Here is a 25,000-nt window from a genome sequence, read left to right on the forward strand (position 1 = left end):
ATTTCTTGTACAGTCTTTATGGTGGTTGTATTCCGTTGGATGTCCTTTTCTTGTCACAGCAGCTCACAAATCTGGCTGCTGTGTTTGCACATTCTTGTATTTCTCCCAGTAGGTATGGGAGTTTTGAGTTATTGTCCATGTTTTCAAAGTCTCTTTGGGTGTTTGCAATTTGTGGGAAGTATATGTCTCTGATGTCTTGGTATAGTGGGCAGGTTGTTAAGAAGTGAAGCTCGGTTTCCACCTCATCTTGTGTGCAGTGGGTGCATAGTCTGTCTTCGCTTGGGAGCCAGGTCTGCCTATGGCGGCCTTTCTCGATGGCTAGGCTGTGTTCGCTGAGTCTGTACCTAGTCAAGGATCTTCTTAGTTTTGGGTCAGTCACAGTGCTTAGGTATTCTGCCACTGTGTACTCTCTGTTTAGGGCCAAATAGCATTTCAATTTGCTCTGGTTTTGGGTTGTTTCTTTCCAATGTGTCAGATTGTTTTCTTTTTGTTTTCTTATAATTTGATTTAGTCCAGTGTGGTTTCTGTCTGGTGGCTCTGCTTGTGTCCCAGAACCATCTGGCTGAGTGGGCATCTATCGAGGGTCTCTCTGTGGGTGAGGCAGTGGAGGTTTCTCTATGACAACACGTGAAACACAAATTCACTCATAATTCATAATTATTATTCATTTACATATATATATACATTTATTTTATTTATATATATATAAAAAAATTTTTTTTTTAATTATTATTATTTTATATTTTTTTATTAGAAAAGTTTTCCTCTGTAAAAAAAATGCCAGTGAATTTTTTCTTTTTAAAAAATGGCCAAAATTGACAGCTCTGAGCAGGCCTGCACTGCAGTAATGACTGCAGTAATTATTCGTGAAGAAAACTTCACAGGTGTGACCCAATGTTATATAAATAATAAATAACAGCCAATCGAAATAGGCTATTAATTTCGTCTAAGCACGGTCTGTGCAGTTAAACTCTTGCCTTTGAATGGAGGATGGAATGATTGACAGCCCTTGCCATCCAATACATGGAGGTTGAATATGATTGGCAGCCTTGCAAATCCAATCAGAGATTGCTGCATTGCAAAGTCAAAACGGGTCCATCTGCAGGGTAGGTTTAGCTCTGGCCAATCTCAAGTTTCTCAAGTTTCTTTATTAGTTGTCATACAGAAGTACAGAATACTTTTATACAAAATGTAACAGAAATAAGCATTTTGTATAAAAGTATTCTGTACTTCTGTATGACAACTAATAAAGAAACTTGAGAAACTTGAGATTGGCCAGAGCTAAACCTAATCTCCGACCCTGCAGATGGACCCATTTTGACTGTTTGAAAGAGCAAGGAAGTAGTTTAGTTGTTGTTTAGTAAGCTGTACAGCTATAACAAGTAAAGTCAGGCTAAATTAAACTTTGCGCCAACATTAGGACCGAAGTATAAACCAGCAACTGAGCAACATGAAGAAGTGGATTTATGCATCTGGATCAGAAAAAACATTGTGGATGAAAAAGTAAGTAGGCTAGTGTTTGTAAAAGCTTGTATGCTAACAGTAGCTAACCAGCTTAGCCTACATCACAATGATAATCACCAAGCTAACTTACTGTAGACACTGTAGGGCTGGGCAATTAATCAAAACAGAATCGCGATATCGATTCATAGACCTATGCAATCTCATTTCTAAGTTATGACTATTTTTTTTTATTATTATTATTTTTTTTTTTTTTTTTTTTTTTATTATTTTATCTGGGTTGAACATGATTTGTGGAACTCCCTCTGGTGTTGTGGTCGTGGTATTCACTGACCTTTGGGAAGTATTTCGACATGCACATGGGTATCTTAGTGGTGTAGTGTATCTTGTAGACCAGGCAAGTTGCTGTACTCTGTCGTCTACTCTAAGCCATCCTAGGTTGTCAAAGTGGGCAGGGGTGAGGTGGGTTTTAGGAGTAAGGTCAAGCAGTAGTCTGACCAGTTTGTTTTGTGATGTTTGTAATCTTGTTTTTAGTGCCTTTGAGGTGCTTTGGTACCATGAGGTGCAAGCATAGTCGTAGTACCCTTGAATGAGTGCTCCTGTTAGAGTCTTCAAGGTATTCTTGTTTACCAGAGAGGAGATCCGGTACAAGAATCTAGTTCGTTGGTTGACTTAGTTTTATTACATTGGATCCCATTTTGTCACAGGAATGATTTGCCTCTATAGGATGGAACCCATGTAGGGAATTTCATCTTTCCTTTTAAGATAAGATAAGATATTCCTTTATTGATCCCCTTGGGGAAATTCAGGCATCATAGCAGCATGGGGGAAGGGGGGGGGGGGGGTACAGGTAGTGAAAACAACACAAGCTGTGTAAACAAATAGGTCAATATAATTTACTATCTAACTAACTGAAATATATTTTCACAGTGTCACATAAGGTGCAGTATGCATAAGGTAGTGTTATAATTTACTATCTAACTAACTGAAATATACATTATTCATTATTCACAGTATCACAGTATCCACATAAGGTGCAGTATGCCTAAGGTAGTGTAAGTTGTCCTCCTTGGGTTCCTATAAGTCCCAGGTCGATGTCTGGCAGCAGTTGCTGCCCACTGTTGTGGAGCCTGATGGCCACTGGTATGAAGGACTGTCCGAGGCGGTTAGTTGAGTGTCGGGGGGGTATGAGTCTGTGGCTTCCTTGTCACCTTCACCTAATATGTTTTGATCTGGTCAGGTGCGCTGTCACCTAAAATGTTTTGATCTGATCAGGTGCGCTGTCACCTAAAATGTTTTGATCTGGTCAGGTGCGCTGTCACCTAAAATGTTTTGATCTGATCAGGTGCGCTGTCACCTAATATGTTTTGATCTGGTCAGGTGGGCTGTCACCTAATATGATTTCATCTGGTCAGGTGCGCTGTCACCTAATATGATTTCATCTGGTCAGGTGCGCTGTCACCTAATGTTAATATGTTTTCATCTGTGTCCACTGACCACTGACACACAGTGGGGGATGTTTTAAAAATATAATTTAATATATAATATAATATAATAATTTGTGCTTCACCTAAAAATTTGGTCAGCAGCCTCCACTCCGGTGAGGGCTATGTTGTCGTGGAGTGTGTCTGGATCGCTTTCTTTTAGGTGATTGTGAAATTTGAGTGCTCTTTTTTGAATTTTGATGATTAGTGGGTATCTTCCTAGTTCTGCTCTGCATGCATTATTTGGTGTTTTCCGTTGGGTGCGGAGAATGGATTTGCAAAATTCTGCATGAAGAGTCTCAATTGGGTGTTTGTCCCATTTGGTGAAGACTTGGTTTGCAAGTCTTCACAACCATATAGGGAAATCGGTTCTATGACGGAGTCTAATATTTTGAGCCAAATTTTTATTGGAATGTCTAACTTGATGTTCCTTTTTATGGCATAAAAAGCCCTTCTTGCTTTGTTTCTCAGGTCGTTTACAGCTTGGTTGAAGTTCCCTGTAGCACTGATGTTTAGGCCGAGATAGGTGTAGTTTTTTGTGGTTTCTAGGGAAATTGTGTCTAGGAGGAATTTGTGTTTTTGTTGTTGTAGGCTGGGCCTTTTTTGGAATATCATAATTTTAGTTTTGTTTAGGTTTACTGTCAGTGCCCATGTCTGGGAGAATTTGTGCGGAAGGTCAAGGTGCTGTTGTAGCCCTTCTTTTGTTGGGGACAGCAGCACCAGGTCATCTGCAAACAGTAGACATTTGACTTCTGTGTTTGCTAGGGGGATAACAGGTGCTGCAGTTTGTTCCAATGTTTTTGCCAGTTCATTTATGTATATGTTGAAGAGGGTTGGACTCAAACTGCACCCCTGTCTAACCTCTCTCTCTCTCTCTCTCTCTCTCTCTCTCTCTCTCTCTCTCTCTCTCTCTCTCTCTCTCTCTCTCCTCTCTCTCTCTCTCTCTCTCTCTCTCTCTCTCTCTAACTCTGCTAAAAATAAACCCTGCCTGTTATGTGTTTCCCCCCGTTACCATGGCAGACACAAACAGCTGAAGAGCATCCTGGTCGTGACGCAGCAGTTCCACGAGACCCTGGAGCCCCTGGCGGAGTGGCTCGCCGCCACAGAGAAGCACCTGGCCAACTGCGAACCCATCGGCACCCAGACGCCCAAGCTGGAGGAGCAGATCACCCAGCACAAGGTGACCTGCTCCTCCACACACACACACACACACACACACACACACACACACACACACACACACACACACACACACACACACACACACACACACACACACACACACACACACACGCGCGCACACACGCACACACGCACACACAGACACACAATCATCTTCTCCTATCATCTCCCCTCCCCATATCATTTCTGTTTCCCTCGGTTTAATTCAGTTTGCATTCGTTCTGTATTGAGTTCATGTCTCAGTGTGGATTAAAGGGATACTCCATCCAGTTTCAGAAGTCTTATCCGATTGAAACGTGGAGTGATTTCTGTCTCGTCTCCCCAAGAAAAGCGCTTGAGTTTGTCTTTTGTTTTTTGAGATACTGGACGTGGAAGTCGCTACTGTAGCACTTGGAACTTCAATGGTGTCCCAAACAAAACAAAAGTAAAAAAAAAACCACCATTGGTACTTTCTAAACAGCTTCCTATAACTATTTCACAACGTATTTCACAAAATAGTTCTGTAAAACTATACAGAAGGACTTGAATATGATAATGTGTGGTTTTCACCCAATTTGACTTCCACTAGCATCGCCAATAGGGATGTCCGATATTATCGGCCGATATTGGCATTAAAATGTGATATCGGAAAATATCGGTATCGGTTTTTTACATTTCTATAACCTTTATTTACCCAGGCAAGCAAGTAAGAACAAATTCAGATTTTATTTATTGTCAAAAGTATGCATAATGTTGTGTTAATTCCACAACAAGAGATATGTAATGTTTATTACCTGAAATTATTCCGTTTTTTGGGGGGAAACCCTGCATATATCGGTATCGGTTGATATCGGTTGATATCCGTATCGGAAATTAAGAGTTGGACAATATCGGTATATCGTTATCGGTAGAAAAGCCAATATTGAGCATCCCTAATCGCCAACAAACCAATTATCTGACAAACCAAATCAACTGCTTTTTGCGATAGACTGAATTGACAGTTAGTGACAAACTAGATCATATTCTTAAAACGGGCGTTGTATCCCTTTAAATAACCTTCAATTTCAGTTTGTAATTTCCCCCCCTCATTATTTAAATCCGTTTTTCATTATTTCCCCTCCATTGTGTTTTGTTTTGTGTCTGTATTTGTGTTTCCATCCATATTCATCTCCGCGGGGGGTGGTCTCAGGCCTTAGAGGACGAGATCACGGGTCACAGTAGAGACCTGCACCGAGCGGTCAGTCTGGGCCAGAAGCTCCGGGCGGTCAGTTCGGCGGCGGACGACAAGGAGCTGGTCCAGGCCCGGCTGGACGGCGTGCAGGCGGGCTACATGGAGCTGCAGGAGCGCTGCCGGCGGCGGGCAGTGACGCTCCGGCAGGCCCTGGCCAACGCCCAGCTCTTCGGCGAGGACGAGGTGGCTCTCATGAACTGGCTGGACGAGGTGCACCAGAGGCTGAGCGAGGTGTCCGTGGAGGACCACCGGACGGAGGTCCTGGAGAGACAGCGCGCCGACCAACTGGTATACACAACACAACACACGCGACAGCGCTCCTCCTCGTAGGGGGGCACAAAGCCGCCACATTGAGTTGTTTCGCTTTTTTTTGTTTCATCAACCTCCACCACCTTTTTTCAGTTCATTTCCTTCATTTATTATACGTGTCATTTATTGTTTACTGTACGTTGAGTATAGGACGGAGAATATGTGTGGAAGGTTCTTAATGAGTTGCTGTGTCCCCCCCCCCCCCCCCCCCCTCCCAGGCTCTACACAAAGACATAGAGCTGAGGAAACAAAACGTTGATCAAGCCATCTTGAATGGAATGGAGTTGCTGAAGCAAACAACAGGTATGGCTGTCTTTATGGCTACATTACTGTACACAGGTTAAGTCTTTATGACTACATTACTATAGACAGGTTAACTCTTGATGACTACATTACTGTACACAGGTTAAGTCTTTATGACTACATTACTGTAGACAGGTACAGTCTTTATGACTACATTACTGTACACAGGTTAAGTCTTTATGACTACATTACTGTAGACAGGTACAGTCTTTATGACTACATTACTGTACACAGGTACAGTCTTTATGACTACATTACTGTAGACAGGTACAGTCTTTATGACTACATTACTGTAGACAGGTACAGTCTTTATGACTACATTACTGTAGACAGGTACAGTCTTTATGACTACATTACTGTAGACAGGTACAGTCTTTATGACTACATTACTGTAGACAGGTACAGTCTTTATGGCTACATTACTGTACACAGGTTAACTCTTTATGACTACATTACTGTAGACAGGTACAGTCTTTATGACTACATTACTGTAGACAGGTACAGTCTTTATGACTACATTACTGTACACAGGTTAAGTCTTTATGACTACATTACTGTAGACAGGTACAGTCTTTATGACTACATTACTGTAGACAGGTACAGTCTTTATGACTACATTACTGTAGACAGGTACAGTCTTTATGACTACATTACTGTACACAGGTACAGTCTTTATGACTACATTACTGTAGACAGGTACAGTCTTTATGACTACATTACTGTACACAGGTACAGTCTTTATGACTACATTACTGTAGACAGGTACAGTCTTTATGACTACATTACTGTACACAGGTACAGTCTTTATGACTACATTACTGTAGACAGGTACAGTCTTTATGACTACATTACTGTACACAGGTTAAGTCTTTATGACTACATTACTGTAGACAGGTACAGTCTTTATGACTACATTACTGTAGACAGGTACAGTCTTTATGACTACATTACTGTACACAGGTACAGTCTTTATGACTACATTACTGTACACAGGTTAAGTCTTTATGACTACATTACTGTAGACATGTACAGTCTTTATGACTACATTACTGTACACAGGTTAAGTCTTTATGGCTACATTACTGTACACAGGTACAGTCTTTATGACTACATTACTGTACACAGGTTAACTCTTTATGACTACATTACTGTACACAGGTTAAGTCTTTATGACTACATTACTGTACACAGGTACAGTCTTTATGACTACATTACTGTACACAGGTACAGTCTTTATGACTACATTACTGTAGACAGCTTAACTCTTTATGACTACATTACTGTACACAGGTTAAGTCTTTATGACTACATTACTGTACACAGGTGCAGTCTTTATGACTACATTACTGTACACAGGTACAGTCTTTATGACTACATTACTGTAGACAGCTTAACTCTTTATGGCTACATTACTGTAGACAGCTTAACTCTTTATGACTACATTACTGTACACAGGTTAACTCTTTATGACTACATTACTGTACACAGGTTAAGTCTTTATGACTACATTACTGTACACAGGTACAGTCTTTATGGCTACATTACTGTACACAGGTTAAGTCTTTATGACTACATTACTGTACACAGGTACAGTCTTTATGACTACATTACTGTACACAGGTTAAGTCTTTATGACTACATTACTGTACACAGGTACAGTCTTTATGACTACATTACTGTACACAGGTTAAGTCTTTATGACTACATTACTGTACACAGGTACAGTCTTTATGACTACATTACTGTACACAGCTTAACTCTTTATGGCTACATTACTGTAGACAGGTATGACTGTCTTTATGACTACATTACCATCTTTATATACTTATTTGTAATCTTCCCCAGAGTCAGACAAAAATATTTATATCAATATCATCTCTGTGTCAGCTTTGAAAACTGTACATTGGAGGTGGTTGGGTGGGTGGGGTGGGGTGGGTAGGCGGGGGGGGGGGGGTAACTGTACATGACTTCCAGTCCTTGTGCTAAGCTAGGCTAGCTGCTCCCTACTGCTTCCAGTCCTTGTGCTAAGCTAGGCTAGCTGCTCCCTACTGCTTCCAGTCCTTGTGCTAAGCTAGGCTAGCTGCTCCCTACTGCTTCCAGTCATTGTGCTAAGCTAGGCTAGCTGCTCCCTACTGCTTCCAGTCCTTGTGCTAAGCTAGGCTAGCTGCTCCCTACTGCTTCCAGACCTTGTGCTAAGCTAGGCTAGCTGCTCCCTACTGCTTCCAGTCATTGTGCTAAGCTAGGCTAGCTGCTCCCTACTGCTTCCAGTCCTTGTGCTAAGCTAGGCTAGCTGCTCCCTACTGCTTCCAGACCTTGTGCTAAGCTAGGCTAGCTGCTCCCTACTGCTTCCAGACCTTGTGCTAAGCTAGGCTAGCATTCGCCTGGACCTCCCTTTCTATGGGGCTACTGGACACACAGAGATGAAACTGATACAGATCTTCATGCCTGACTCTGGGGAAGATGGCAACTAAGTGTAGACAGATGGGGTGGAGGTTCAATTCCTAGATAACTTTGAATATTCCATTGCTGGTGGCAGTGGGCGAGTTTTAGTTCTCTTCACCAGCTACAGTGATTTGATTAAATAAAGGGTGTTTTCAGGGGCGGACCTTCCTACAGGCGATATAGGCGGTCGCCTAGAGCGCCACCCAGAGGGGGGCGCAAAAAAAAAAAAAAAAAAAAAAAAAAAAAATATATTTTTTTTATTTTTATTTATTTATTTTTATTTTTTATTTTTTTTATTTTTTTTTGTGCAGTTTTGGCGCCCCCCTCTATATCTGCAACCATTATTTTTACATTAAAAAAATTCTAACATAAGGGGAAATGAGCCAAAAATCTAAAACGGTCGGTCGGTCTGAGCCTCAGCTTTAGGTGTTCACAGTCAGAACATGCTAGAGCGCTGTGCATTGATGGGTATCGGTCAAGTGTTTATAGAATTGAACGTTGAGGAAAGAAAGACTAACGTTAGAGAACTATGAAGAAAAAAGCCAGTGGTGAATCTCGCCTAGGGCGCCAAATGGGCTAGGTCCGCCCCTGGGTGTTTTCATGTTGTTTGGCGCTAAATGATAAATGACAAATGGACTGCATTTACATGTATATATACCGGTACTCACATTCACCATTTGACTCTCACACACACCAACCGTGAAGGCAGCCACACGAGGGGCCAGCTTGTTGGGAGCAGTTAGGGGTTAAAGGGGAATTCCACCGCAAAGCAACATTAAACTTGTTCACCAGATTGAGGCACGAGTGATTCATTTTCTCTGTGCGGCCAAAGTGATCTCTGCTTAGAAAGATTGGCAGTGGAAGGTGCTAATTTTGGTAGAGCTACGTGTCATAATGAAGTCATGAGAAGCCACGATCAAACCGGGAACAGATTACCAGACGACCGCTCTACCTCCTGAGCCACTGCCTTTTTATACTGACTCTGAGCTAACCTCCCTCATCACCTCCCAAGACTACAGTAGAGATGTGTCACTAAACACATCTGGCTGGCCATGCTTATCATTTACCCTATTCTTTGATTACAATAACCTTGTTGTTAGATGGTGGTGTAATGGATTACTAGTATGGACCCTCTTAATACTTAATTTACACTGTTTTTTTGGCAGGTGACGAGGTGGTGGTGATCCAAGGCAAGCTGGACGGAATCAAAACGAGGTACGCCGAGATCAACACCATGAGCGACGGCGTGTCCAAGACCTTGGAGAAGGTTCTGAACCTTTCCACCAAGCTGCAGCACAGCCACGAGAAGCTGAGCTCCTGGCTGGAGAACGTGGAGTCCGAGCTCAGTGCCTTCGCAGCCCAGGAGCCTGTGGGGGAGGAGCTCGCTCGCGCACAGCGCAGGCAGAAGGTAAGGGCCTTAAAAAAAAAGGGGGGAGAAAAGTATAATCTTTCTAGAAGAATGAACAGATCAATAGGCGGCTGCCGATTTTTGGCAACTTATTATATCTCAACAATAGTTACTCAAAAAGAAAAAGCAGTTTGACACTGAAATGAAAATAAATGGTTGTTCCGGTAAGGGGCAGGGACTAAAACAACGACATCCAATCAAACAAACGACCAAGTCAAATGATTGGAACAAGCGAGCTGTCTATCAAACCCTCTTAACAGTTGCACACGTACACAAAGGCCTGCTGCTGACATGAATATCATTTTAAATACAAAAAATGTAAGATTCTGTTGCACTCAACTGTAATGTCCTCTCCTGTTTGTTTCATGTCCTCTCTTGTTTGTTTCATGCCCGCTCCTATTAGTTTAATGTGCTCACCTGTCTGTTGTTTTAACTGAGCTCTTTTATGCCATAGACAAAAAATAAATAATTTAAAGCCACAATCTGGATTTTATTTGACCAAGTTTGGATATATTCACATACTCTATAAGGGCTCGCGTCCACCTGCCTCATATTTATGATCGCACGCGTCTTTTTTCAATGTATCCCAATGGGGAGAGAGCGTATGCGGCCGCATGCGCCGCCTATAGAAAGTGCGCTGCAGTCGGCTTCTTTTTTCAGCTTTTTTGTGCGGCCGAATGTTGAAACTTTCTTAACTTTTCAGAGCGATGCGCTGAGCTCATTTTCAGACAACCAATCACAGCCATTCATATCTACCACTCTGTTTGTAACCTGACACCGGAGCTGCCTGCCTGTCTTGGCTGTCTCCCACAGTACGCGGGCCATTGAGATTCGCGACAAAACACAAATACACTAATAATAATAACTACACGAATACACTACTAAAAAGCTAATAAAAAGCAAAGGGCGAACTGTGGTGTCAGGCAATAACTATATATATAATTAATATACAATAAAGTTATTAAAATATGCTATAATATGTGCAAAACCGCGGCATGAAAAAACGATAAAAGGATGGCTGTAGATTTCTTTCCGTCATCTACAAGATGCGCTTCATGCCAGCGCTGCCGGCGCACTATCAGTGTGTTTGTGAGCCAGGTGGACACGGGCCCTCATGTGACTCACTTGCAGATGGAACTTTTTTTTTTTTTTTTTTTTACAACTATCTCAGCCCATCATTATTAGTCTGTTATACTCCCATGTTTACACGTAACCTCCAGCTGTTATATGCTGCCAGTTCTTGGAGAAAAGACAGAAAATAAATGTCAAGGCCATAAAAATGTCTCCAACCCATTAAATTACTACATGAACAACGGCAGTAGTAAAGAACAATGAAATGAATAAACCTTGAATCTTGAATGTTGCTTAGAAAAGTATAGAAATGTGGCCCGTTATTATTACAATACCAGGGAGTTGGTAAAAATCATCACAACTATAACGAATGGGTCTACCGATCGGTGCTAATAGCTGGTGCTGCTGTCTCGTTCCAGGCCCTGTTGAAGGAGGCCAAGGAACAGAAGCCCCTGGTGGACAAACTGAACGAGGCGAGCAGCTCCCTCCTGGACCTGGTGCCCTGGCACGCCCGCGAGGGCCTGGACCGGCTGGTGACGGAGGACAACGAGCGCTACAAGGCCGCCAGCAACACCGTCTCCCAGCAGGTGGACCGCATTGACGCCGCCATTCTGAAGTCACAGCAGGTAAATCTCAGTCTGTAAACACAGCAGTTATTAAAAGGGGCTCAATCTGCATGACCCCCCCCCCCCCCATCTGGGGCCCCTACAATCATCACCACGGGGGGGCATCGGTGGAAAATGCTAATTTGCGTTCTGGGCGTTTAGCTCTATTATCATGTTAATCTCATCTGCTTTTTCAGGACACAGTCCTTTCTACTTAAAAGGTCCCGTGGTCTTATAAATGGCCTTTTCCAGTGTTTAGCATTGTTTCCTAGCAATGGGGGTTTATATAAATGGGGTCTGTGTCTCTTAATTCTCATTTTGGCGGATTGCTCCAATTCAGTTGAGACAATATCCTCCCCCAGTGAATTAAGCCATTCTGATTTGACTCGCTGTCCTACGTAGCACGGAGCTGGTCTGCAGTAACGCCCCCTCTATGGTTGTAGCGCAACCATTCGCTCAACAACAGAGCGAGTGGAAATACTGACACTTCCTCAAGCGGTGCCGACAGAGAGAGGCAGAGAACGAGCGAGCGAGAGGGAGGGAGCGAGAGATAGAGAGGGGGAGAGAGAGAGAGAGGGGGAGAGAGAGAGAGAGGGACAGGAGCTTCTCTCGAAACACACGCATTTACACACACTCACACACACAACCTCCCGACCAGCGCGCCGCGGCAATGGGGCTTCTCCACTCGCATATCACTGGCAAAATATCTTTGACTCCCACCCGCGCACCCCTATTCCGATCCGTGCAATAATATTCACACATGCCCCCCCGCGGCGAAATTTATTAGTATCCCCCTCCTCTATCTCTCTATGTCTCTCTCTGTCAGTGTCTGCCAGTGCAGACTGTGGGTGACTGTCACTCAAAGCGAGTATGGGCGGAGCCCAGCCCAAAACAGCTTGAAATCTTGAAGTGGAAAAATGCTGCTTTAGAGTACTTGATTAGAAATACAAAACAATAATTTTTTTCATGCCTTTCGAGATGGAGGTAAGAATAGAAACAGGGCGGTAGTTGCCTGGGTCTAATTTGCTGCCTTTTTTGTGCAGGGGGGTCACTCTCGCAATTTTGAAGTCTTTGGACGTGTCCCTGTTTTATGGAGAGGTTTATTATGTGGGTGATGATGACTGGGGTGATGGCGGCTGCTGAGTCTCTGAGGAATTTGGAGGTTGGAGGGCGCTCAGTTTTTTTAGTACTTCATCTGTTGTTACCATTTCCAGTTTGAAGTCGTCTTTGCGGACCCCTAGGTTTTTGTAGCAGGCTATGATGTGTTCTGCCCCAAAATGCCATTTTCCAAAATGGCAGCTCGGAGTCTCCAAATACAAGATACACGATACAAGATTAATTTATTGCCACACAACCATGGTTGTCATTGATGAAATAATTTTTTTTGCAGATTTGATCATGGTGTTTACATCGTTTCTTAGTCTGTTTCTTTGCTACGGTTAAGATCAACATCCCCTAAAGTGCATATCATAGTAAAGTGCATAATGCATCGAGGCAGAATTTACAGTAAAAGTGCATATAATCAAAGTGTGTAATGGCACAGACACACAAAAACAGCACTTCTACAACCTGACTAGTAACACACCAAATAAAAGAAATGTAATAACATACAAATCTAGCATTTGGTCTTTGAGTTATTCAGGCTGCGCACAGCACTGGGGAAGAAACTCCCAGTAAACCGAGAGGTAGAGCATGTGATAGAGCGGTTGCGTCTGCCCGAGGGGAGGGGGACAAAGAGGCCTGCGGCTGGATGACCAGAGGGGTCTGTAGTACTGTATGTATAGATTAGATTAGATTAGATTAAAATGTATCGTCATCGTACAGCACAAGTACAGTACAACGAAAATAAGTTGGCATCCAACCAGAGTGCAACAGTAAAGTGCAATAGTAATATTCAATGTAACAAGTGATTAAATGGAATATATATAACCAAGCTACTGAGTAAAAATGCTAATCAGATATATGTACAGTATTATTATGTACATATATAAGTATTAATTACACTATGGTAGTAAGCCATACTGGCCAGTGGTATGCCTAATAAGACTAGGGGATATATACAGATATAGTATAGAGTCAACGGAGAGGAAAAAAAGATAGTATATTCTGTGCACAAGACAATCTCAAGACAATCTGCGAAGTGAGCCACAAGGCCAAGGATACTTTCAGCCTTATAGTCAAATAAATCAAGGTTTTGCATACAGAAAACAAGTCAGGCAGTTCTCATAAGATAACAGTGTGGGATGAATACTGATAAGTTGCATCTGGCTAGCAGGACCTGAGTCCCTAATATCTTGTTATGAGATGTTATTAGAGTTGTTTCCAGACAAAACATGCTCTCTGTACGCTAGAGATCTTATGCCAGTAAGCTGGTTTATCGTAAATGGAGTAAAGGAATATTACACTAAATATTGCACAAGGAATGTAAGAGGGTGAACATATGATTTTCCATAATAATACAACATGCACAGAGAGGGAATGCATACAGGTAGAAAGCTATCTGGCTGCACGTTAGCCTAGCTTAGCACAATGAATGGAAGCGGACAGTGCAGCCAGATAGCGGAGAGGAAACTGGTCTCTATCTTCTTGTCTCTCTCTGGAGAAGACGGTGAGCTAATTTCCCCAAAATGTTGCCGTGTTCCTTTTAAGTGGTAGTGGCATGTTGGAGTGGCGTGTTGTGCTGCTAATAAACGCACTAAGTTCACTAAAATAAAGTGTGGATTGGCTCCTCCTCCTTTGTCCGGTTTCATCAACCTCAAGTCTGCCTCAACCAGGAACACTAGAGGTGCGGCAAGGGGGGACTGTACAATCCCTTTAAAAAAAAGTGTATTTGGCCAGGCCGTCTTCTCATACAGAGCATCCCACCAATGGAACTCAATTCCTCAAACAATTAGAGTGTCCACATCATACCATTCATTCAAGTGCAGGGTTAGGGAATGGCTCATTGAAAACCAGCACTGTCAACACTGAGGTGTCTGTGTGTGTGTGTGTGTGTGGATATGGTGCGTCTGTCTATGTATGGGTCTCTTAATATGTCATGCTGTGCTCTGTCCTTGTGTCCATGACTGTATTGTGACCTGTATCCCTACTATGTCTATGTGCTTTTGTTGTGTTTTTATTCTAATGTTATTTATCTTGATTTTATTCTGTTTTTATTGCTAACCCTTTTTTTACACAGGATTTTAGCCTGTACCTTCTGGCAGGGGGGGGGACTGCCAATGTAATTAGCCTTTTAGCAAAAATTGGGTGCATTTACATTTGTAAAATGTTTTATTAATGTACACTGTCCCCCTTGAACAAATAAAGTAAACCTAAACCTAACCTAAACCATTTGATCCATTCTGTGGTAAAAGCAGGTCCAGTAATGACGGCGGACCGCCAACAATATGCCTCTGTCTGTACGAAACCAAAAAGAAAACAACGCTGGTATAAAGATGATAAACATGGTCTCGTGTTTCTCCCCTGTGACAGTTAGAGCAAGCGGCGGAGGGCGAGCTGGCCTGGCTGACGGAGGCAGAGAGGAAGCTGCTGTCGATGGGGGAGGTCAGGCTGGAGCTGGACCAGACCTCAGCACAGCTCCAAGCTCAGAAGGTCATCCGTCTCCCTCTCTCTCTCAGTCTGCAGAGACTCAGGCCCACCCTCACACTGATACAGCACTGGAAACATACATAGTCAAGTCGAGTCAAGTCATTTATTTATAAAACAAAAAAAAGCGCCGTACGGTCAAAAGTAGGGATGTCCGATATTATCGGCCTACCGATATTATCAGCCGATATTGACATTAAAATGTGATATCGGAAAATATCGGTATCGGTTTTCAATTTTTTTTTTTTTTTTTTTTTTTTACATTTCTATAACCTTTATTTACCCAGGCAAGCAAGTAAGAACACATTCTGATTTTATTTATTGTCAAAAGTATGCATAATGTTATGTTAATTCCACAACAAGAGATATGTAATGTTAATTACCTGAAATTATTCCGTTTTGGGGGGGGGGGGGGGGGACCCTGCATATATCGGTATCGGTTGATATCGGTATCGGAAATTAAGAGTTGGACAATATCGGTATATCGGTATCGGTAAAAAAGCCAATATCGAGCATCCCTAGTCAAAAGCATTAAAAAAAAATGCATAATACAAAAAGGCACAGCAGGACAAGACGGTACAATCGGACAATAAGACAACAGTAAGCCAACCCACGGATAGAGTAGCACACACACTAGACATGGGGTTATTTAAGTACGACGAAGCAACCTACAGGATAATGGAGCACAAAGGACAACAACATAGGTTCTGAGCAGCAGCTGTGTGTGTGTGTGTGTGTGCGTGTGCGTGTGTGTGTGTGTGTGTGTGTGTGTGTGTGTGCGTGTGTGCGTGTGTGTGTGTGTGTGTGACCTGTGTTTTGCGACTCGAGGTCCAAAAAACCAAACGTCCTTCTCCCCTGGCGCCTCCAGGTCTTCTCCATGGACATCATGAGACACAAGGACGCCGTGGATGAGATCGTGAAGACGGGCGAGGCGATCATGAGGACCAAGAACCAGGAGGAGAAGCGACTGCTGAAGGTGAAAAAATATATATTAATCACACTGTGTATATATTATAAATGATGAATTCGTATTGAATTATTAACTTCTTATTTTATTATTTTATTATTATTAAATGGATCTATTTCACATTTCAAGTGATCAGTGACGCCCTATAGTCATCCGTAAACCGCCGTTTTTTCCCGATAGAATCACTATCAACTAAACTGGATTCTACTGTATTTCTTTCTCTCGTTTCTCTCCTTTTTTCTCGACCAGGCCAAGAGCCAGGCTCTCTTGGAGAAGTACGGCGCCGTCAGTCAGCTGAACTCGGAGCGCTGTCTGCAGCTGGAGCGAGCGCAGTCCCTCGCCAGCCAGTTCTGGGAGACGTACGAGGAGATGTGGCCGTGGCTACAGGAGACCTTGACCACCTTCGGCCAGCTGCCGACGCCCGCCATCGAGTACGAGGTCCTCCGGCAGCAGCAGGAGGAGCTCAGGGTGAGGAGGAGACGTGCGGACGCTTGAACATTTCACGTAGAAACTGTGGCCACGAGGGTTCCATGAGCCAAACATTTGAGACCTACTCAGATAACAGCTTGAATGAAAGTCAGCAGTCACTATTGAATATGATCGAGGTTACTAGCTACTTTATCTTAAAACATTTGCTTACAAACCCATGTGGAATTTATTTTTTTATACAAATCTTATGAGATGTTCTTATGGTCTAAATCCACATAGCCTCTATACGATTCCTTCAAGGAAATGAGAGAACCTGCCATGATGCAGTATATGGCTGGGCGTCCAGTAATCTTAACATAATACTAGTCTAAAAACCATAGATAAGGTAATGGCGGGCGGCTAGGTGGTGCAGTGGGCAAGGCGCTCACCACCAATGCAGGAGACGCTGGGTTCGAGCCCAGCTCTCCGCATTGCTATCAGCTTGGCTGGTCGTTCATACTAATACAATTGGCAGTATTAGGGGGTGGGAAGCTGGTGGGTGGGGATCGGACGTTGGGGACAGCGACTCCTACAGGTCGGTTGGTGCGCCTGCGCAGCAGAATCAGGAAGCGACGGGGGCGGCGTGCCCTCCAAAAAACGCAGACCTCCCGACGCTGAGAGATCGCGCTGTGCAGGTGAAAAGATGCGACGGCTGCCTCCTCGAGTACCGGAGGGGACACGTGATGCAAGGCTTCGTCCACATTGCAGCCGGCCTGTGGGAGGCATGGCCTAACAGCGTTCGAGACAGGGGAGGGAAGAATTGGACGATAGAAAATAGAAAAATAGAAAATGGGAGAAAAAGTAGATAAAAAAAAATATATATATATAAGGTAATGGAATCTGAAGGCAGAAACTCTCCGTTTGTTATATAAGCGGCGTGGAAAACCACTGCTTTTCACTGACAACAACGTCGTGATCCTCCCGCTGCAGCAAATGCGAGAGCTGATCGCGGAGCACAAGCCCCACATCGACAAGATGAACAAGACGGGCCCCCAGCTGCTGGAGCTGAGCCCCGTGGAGGGGGCCCCCATCAGGGAGAAGTACACGGCCAGCGGCCAGCTGTACACCCAGCTCAAGGCCAACGTCAAGCAGAGGGCCGACACACTGGACGAGGCCATCTCCAAGTCCATCCAGGTACCGACTCTATTCCTTTATGTTCCTTTTTTTTTATGTAATCTTCTCAGTGAGGCAGAACAACCTCATTGTTTTCACGTATTGTAAGGTGTGCCTATACTTCTACCACAGCAGGGTTCAACGGGAGAATGGATAGAGTTCTCCCAACACTCTTCTGAGAGATCATTCTAGATAGAACATTCTAAATCATTCTAGAGATCATTCCAGATCATTCTAGACACCAGTCAGACCGTCTCCTTTCTCCTCGCTCCCCCCAACCACCAGTTCCACGACAAGATCGAGCCCATGCTGGAGTCCCTGGAGCGGATCTCCGAGCGCCTGCGCCACCCGCCCGCCGTCTCTGTGGAGGTGGACAAGATCAGGGAGCAGATCGGCGACAACAAGCACGTCTCGGTGGACCTGGAGAAGCTGCAGCCGTCCTACGAGACGCTGAAGGAGCGAGGCGAGGAGATGATCGCACGCTCGGAGGGAGCCGACAAGGACATATCTGCCAAAGGTAGACGTGTAACCCTTTCACTACCACACTACAGAAGGTTACCCCTTTCACTACCACACTACAGAAGGTTAACCCTTTCACTACCACACTACGGAAGATTACCCCTTTCACTACCACACTACAAAGGGTTAACCTTTCACTACCACACTACAAAGGGTTAACCTTTCACTACCACACTACAGACGGTTAACCTTTCACTACCACACTACAGAAGGTTAACCTTTCACTACCACACTACAGACAGTTAACCTTTCACTACCACACTACAAAGGGGGTTACCCTTTCACTACCACACTACAAAGGGTTAACCCTTTCACTACCACACTAAAGACAGTTCATCCTTCACTACCACACTATAGACTGTTACAGTGTGGTAGTGAAAGGTGAACCGTCTGTAGTGTGGTCGTGAAAGAGTTAACCCATTTTATTGAACCACTTTTCCACTTTTTTGGAACTTTCATCTTCTTTAGAACTTTCTATCATAACTCAAGAAACAGGTCTATTTGACTGTATTCATAAGCATCGCAAATGTAAGCAAACCTTTTACGGCCTGGATAGTCACGTAAAAAACTCATATTTAGCAGCTACATACTTTCAGTCCTTGCATAAAAGCGGCACGGTGGTGTAGTGGTTAACACTGTCGCCTCACAGCAAGAAGGTCCAGGGTTCGATTCCCGCTTGGGGACCAGGTTTCCATGATGCCAGGTACTCAGGTGGGGTATCTCCCAGGCCTTTCTGTGTGGGGTTTGCATGTTCTCCCCGTGCTCGCAAGGGTTTCCCCCCCGATAAGATAAACCCAATGGAAAAACATGCACAACAACAGATCGCTAACGCTGTGGCGTCCTTGACGAGGACGGGCAGGAGCACTTGGATTGGTCCCCCGGGGCGCGGCTCACGTTGACGCCCCTATCTTCTCCCGGCTGCCCATGGGGGGGAAGGACGGCGGGATGGGAAAAGCGCAGAGAGACATTTCATCGGCGACTCAGTGCATGTGTTCCTGTGGGTCGCCCATCTCGCGTGTGTGTGTTAAACTGCATGACAAATAAAGACTTCTAGTCTAACAATTATTATAAAAGGCCCAAACAACCAAAATCACTACGTAAACTATCACAGATTGTGATTTTAAGGACAAATCTGCGTCGTTAGTAGTGTGATCGTGTTTGACTCGAGGTGATCGTGTCCTTTTCCGTGTTTCTCCTAAGCCGTGCGAGACAAGCTGGACCAGATGGTGTTCTTCTGGAACGACATCCAGGCCTTGCAGGAAGAGAGGGAGGCCAAGCTGTTGGATGTGATGGACCTGGCGGAGAAGTTCTGGTGTGACCACTGTGCCCTCATCGTCATCATCAAGGACAGCCAGGACCTGCTGAGGGAGCTGGAGGAGCCCGGGGTGGACCCCTCTGTGGTCAAACAGCAGCAGGAGTTTGTGGAGGTTAGATAGATAACCATATGATAGGATGTGATAGGATATGTTATGATACCATATGATATGATGTGATGTGACATGACATGATACCATATGATATGATGTGATATGACATGACATGGCATGATACCATATGATATGATGTGATGTGACATGACATGATACCATATGATATGATGTGATATGACATGACATGGCATGATACCATATGATATGACATGATACCATATGATATGATGTGATATGACATGATACCATATGATATGATGTGGTGTGATATGACATGATACCATATGATAAGATGTGATATGACATGACATGATACCATATGATATGATGTGATATGACATGACATGATACCATATGATATGATGTGATATGACATGACATGGCATGATACCATATGATATGACATGATACCATATGATATGATGTGGTGTGATATGACATGATACCATATGATATGATGTGATATGATATGACATGATACCATATGATATGATGTGATATGATATGACATGATACCATATGATAAGATGTGGTGTGATATGACATGATACCATATGATATGATGTAATAATAATAATAATAATAATAATAATAATAATAATAATAATAATAATAATAATAATAATACACTTTATTTGTATAGCACCTTTCATACATAAATGGCAGCTCAAAGTGCTTCACAACAGAAAAAAGAGAGGCATAAAATGAGCACATAAAAGTGCAGACATATAAAAGCACAGTTGTTCACATTAGGATCTAACATCCCAACAGGCCACCTTGTTTATGGTTTGATTCAGTTTAAAAAAAAAATAGACAATAATAAAAAGAGTAAGATAGAAAGTGCAATAGTGCAGTGCAATAAGTAGTAGAATAGAATAGACACATGAAATGAGCACATAAAGTGCAGACATATAAAATCACAGTTTTTTACAGTGCAATAAAATTGTTCTGGATTACTGTTTAACAGTTTAAAGTCGTCTTTACCTTCTGTTTGGTATCCACAGTTTAAAACCTGACAGTCTTCCCTCCTGTTTTATACCCACTTTGACCCTTCGAACCTCCCACTCAGGGCAAACCTCCCTCTCAGGGTGCAGTTCCCTCTCTCAGGGTGCAGTTCTAGGCCTGGGTCCTACACACTTTTAAAGCCTGACAGTCTTTCTTGTTTGATACCCACACAGTTTAATACCTGACAGTTTTGAACCTGTAATAAAAAGTAATAGACAGAGTAAAATAGTGCAGTGCAATAAAACGGTAGAATAGAATAGACAGTAAAATTATGCAACAGTGCAGTGCAATACAAAGTAAAGTAAAATGATGCAACGTGCTATATTTAGCTGGCGGCTAAGCTAGTCCTGTTCGGCGATGCACTGTGGTCATATATCACTGCGGTCATAAATCGGAATGATATAGATTCACAGTTCTAGAGCAGTACCATAGGAACTGGGAGTTATTTAGAGTCGAAAGGGTTATAATAAATCATTAAGGCAGCGATAAGGCAGAATGACACGGAGCGCGAGTAAAAAGCAGCTTGCAGAGCAGAAGCAGGAAGTATCATGATATGATATGATACCATGTGATGTGATATGATGTGATATTACATGATACCATATGATATGATGTGATATGATATGATGTGATATTATATGATACCATACAATATAGGATGCAATATGATACAATATGATGCGACAAAATACAATGTGATACGACACTCATACATACAAGGGGCGACAGTGGATTGGGAGGTAGAGCAGTCGTCTGGTAATCCGGAGGTTCCCAGTTTGATTCCCGCTGTCGAAGTCTCCTTGAGCAAGACACTTAACCCCCTAACTGCTCCCGATGAGCAGGTTGGCACCTCGCATGGTTGCCTCCGTGGTCGGTGTGTGAATGGGTGAGTTAATGGGTAAAAAATGTGAGGAACAAATTGTAAAGCGCTTTGGATAAAAGCGCTATATAAATGCAGCCATTTACCATTTATATACAGCCAGAAGAAATAAAAAGATACAGTAGGGGAGAGAATGCTGTGCTGAATGACTTGATAATTGATACGTACATAGTTAATGGTCTTGTGAACGTCTCTCTCTCTCTCCCTCTCAGGGCTTTAAGGAGGAGATCGAGGGGCTGCAGGAGGAGCTGGACCTGGTCCGGAACCTGGGGGCGGAGCTTATGGCTGCCTGTGGGGAACCTGATAAACCAGTGATGAAGAAAAGTATTGACGAGGTAATGGTCCAAAATCACTTTCACAAAGACAAGACGTCTCTGGCCTCTGGAGCCCCCTTAGTCCTTTTTAAAGAGGGTTTCATGTTCTGATATTCTGTTGTAAAGGACTTTTGTTTAGAGGTGTATATGGATGTAATAATCCCACATTTTGCTGCCCATTACCAATTCTGATTCCTTTAAGTGTTGGCCAGTACCAAGTAGCGATCCCATCCATTACCTGTACTAATCAGTACAGACTTTGAACATTAATAGTTTGGGATCCTTGTCTTTATTAGGGAGATGGAACATGTGTCTACTGTATGTGCCAAAGGGAAAAAGCAGAGATTCACATGACTCGGCTTTGATTTCTGACATGTTCCAAATGGATCTTCTTGATATCTGGATTTTAGCAATGGAATATCCTCGGACACCGGTACCCTGTTTTGAGCCTGGTGGTATATCAGCTCAACGCAGTACTGGTATCAGCGCATCCTTTCAGGTGGTACGTAAATCCCATCATCGTCGGTAGTGAGATTTACGCGGATGCTAACAGCAGGGTCGTCGCGGCCCCCCCCCCCCCCCCCCCCCCAGGTTTGAACTGATACGCGGTCACGAGTCTTCATTCCTGTGTTTTTGGTCGTTTCCCAGGTGAACACGGCGTGGGAATCCCTGAACAAGACGTGGAAGGAGAGGGTGGACAGGCTGGAGGACGCCATGCAGGCCGCCGTTCAGTTCCAGGACGGTCTTCAGGTACGCGGACGACTCAGCGCTGTGTAGGGATGGGTACCTTTCACATTTGAACCGATACCGGTACCCAACAGTACCTTTTTTCGGTACTTTAGTCTCAAGAAATTTTATTTACCTACCTCAGTCGTAAAAAAGAAAATCCAAACTTCAAATAACTACAATTTTGACAGTTTTCGGCTTGTCATTGCTCCGACTGCTTTGTTGTTGAATCAAGTCAAATCCTAGGTAAGCATATATTGTGCGTGTGAACGTTGACATGAAAAGAAAAAAGTTAAAAAAAGAAAAAAAAAATGTTTAATTAAAAAAAAAAAAAAATTCGGTTTCTCACTTGATTCGATACTCGGTAGTACCGACGTGTTTTGGTTCGGTACCCATCCCTAGCGCTGTGGTTGTGTGTCGGGGCCCCGGGGGCTTGGCTCCGTTCACCTACGGCTCAGTCAATAGAGCCACTCAGCAGCATCCACAAGAAACGGACAGTTAAAAACGCCTCCCAAATAGTTGAAGATAACACACACACACCCTTCACACCCATTACAAACTAACGCCCTCAGGCCGTCGATACAGAGCTTCATCGTTGAACAAAAGGGGCTTAGGTAGCTTCGTGCCAACCGCCATCAGACACCTAGGTCTGGTGGAGGCCGGACTGCCCCCCCCCCCCCCCCCCCCCCCAAGGACTTTGGACTACTTAAAATAGACTCCCCCTTCCACCTGATGGACATATACTATGTACCTGTACTACTATTATTTATTATTTATATACATAAATTATAGAACTGCTCCACATGGTTTTCATATATCATGCTTTAAGTACTGTAGTTTTAATGTAGTTGGTGTTTTTTTATATAGTGGTCTTTTTATTGTAGTTTTAACAATTTTTTTTTATATATAGTGGTGAGTGTCTATGTATTGTGACTGTATGTTTGTCTTTCAACCACTGCACAAATGAAGTTTCCGAAAAGGAAAATAAAGTAATTTGAAGTTGAAGTTTAGAGGCGTCGCCGCACGGGACGTTTGTGTAGTCGTCTTTCGTCCAACGCGGGTGCCAGGCTGTAACCACTGGGGAAGAACCACCCTTTTCAAAAGAAGACGCCACAGTTTCCGTGCAGCGGTAGAGTAGGTAAAACACCGGAAGAGCGCGGTATTACCGTTACGCTGTGACTTGTTTAGAAGATCCAGTAATGAGACACCCACGTTTTGTTGATGTTATATCTCATTTATCAACACATAATATAGCAGCTTCTTCCAACATCAAGGACAAATAAATATGACATATTCTAAACATTCCACCGCAAGGCCTCTAATCAGGAAGTGGACGTCCCCCCCCCCCCCCCCCCCCCTATCAGCCAGAATGCACAAAATATTTATAAAAAAACAAAACGTTTAACTTCTTAAGCCCGATCGGCCCGGATTTATTTCACGTCATAAATAGATCAATTAATGTAGTCTTTTATATATTAAATGAGGACTTTGGTTATGCTTGTTTTTTTCTCCCCCACATGGTACAATACAGTATTATGCTGTAGGCCATCCTTTAACCACACTGAAACATAAACATTTAGAACTGAGGTTTTTTGATTAAGAGGGATTGTGAGGAGAGATTAAAACTTAAGTGATTTGAGGGTTTCGGTGACTTTGAACTGGTTCAGCAGCACCCCCTCGATTTAATCGACCGATATCCACAGTTATATCCACATAACAGAGGCATTATTTTCATATACACTAAAACGTACACTAATCCACACCATGCAACGGCAGCCACAGCTTTTACATCAAACCAAATTACTGCAATGTTTAAAGGGTCTTTCTGTTGCGGATGACTCAGTTTGACATTTTACGAGAGGGCCATTCATTCTCAAAGTGTAAACATTAACTAAAGTGGATTTGCTATATTTGGATCCCGCTTTTACTGATTTACCGAGATCTTTTCATGATGTGATATTAAGAGCCCTCGATATAAACACAGAGCTCTAGATTTGACAGGGATCCAATTTACAACCCTCTTTAGACAATCTCATCCTTCACAGTACGTACGCTGGCCTCCCTGTGACATCATTTTTTTTTTTTAAATAATTGAACCAATTGCACTGAAGAACCATATAACACGTTTAAAAAGATATTTTTGGACAGCCCATGTATTTGCCATTGTAAATGAAATCCAAATCACCAGAAAGTACTCCTATACTCTCTTTAACTATGAATAAACACGACACTAACTTATCATCTTTAGATAATAAAGTACTCTGCCTCTACTGTCTTTAACTATGAATGAACACAACACTCTAACTTACCATCTTTAGATAATAAAGTACTCAGCCTCTACTCTCTTTAACCATGAATGAACACAACACTCTAACTTACCATCTTTAGATAATAAAGTACTCAACCTCTACTGTCTTTAACTATGAATGAACACAACACTCTAACTTACCATCTTTAGATAATAAAGTACTCTGCCTCTACTGTCTTTAACTATGAATGAACACAACACTCTAACTTA

The 25,000-nt window shown here is 43.1% G+C and overlaps 1 protein-coding gene across 1 annotated transcript in view; it reads left to right on the plus strand.

Annotated features, from left to right (window-relative positions):
• dst (dystonin) overlaps positions 1-25,000 on the plus strand; it is a gene marked incomplete at its 5' end in the record, with an annotated part of 232,374 nt that overhangs the window by 148,231 nt on the left and 59,143 nt on the right. Inside the window, 13 exons of the mRNA XM_084322030.1 lie at positions 3,966-4,125; positions 5,296-5,625; positions 5,865-5,949; positions 9,558-9,799; positions 11,290-11,496; positions 14,947-15,066; positions 15,929-16,036; positions 16,277-16,495; positions 17,426-17,629; positions 17,894-18,125; positions 19,328-19,554; positions 21,655-21,777; positions 22,405-22,506. Of these exons, the coding sequence (XP_084178156.1) occupies positions 3,966-4,125; positions 5,296-5,625; positions 5,865-5,949; positions 9,558-9,799; positions 11,290-11,496; positions 14,947-15,066; positions 15,929-16,036; positions 16,277-16,495; positions 17,426-17,629; positions 17,894-18,125; positions 19,328-19,554; positions 21,655-21,777; positions 22,405-22,506 (2,359 nt within the window). The remainder of the gene's footprint in view (positions 1-3,965; positions 4,126-5,295; positions 5,626-5,864; positions 5,950-9,557; positions 9,800-11,289; positions 11,497-14,946; positions 15,067-15,928; positions 16,037-16,276; positions 16,496-17,425; positions 17,630-17,893; positions 18,126-19,327; positions 19,555-21,654; positions 21,778-22,404; positions 22,507-25,000) is intronic.

This window comes from Notolepis coatsorum, assembly GCF_963971535.1.
Source record: "Notolepis coatsorum genome assembly, chromosome: 9".
Classification (NCBI taxonomy): Eukaryota; Metazoa; Chordata; class Actinopteri; order Aulopiformes; family Paralepididae; genus Notolepis; species Notolepis coatsorum.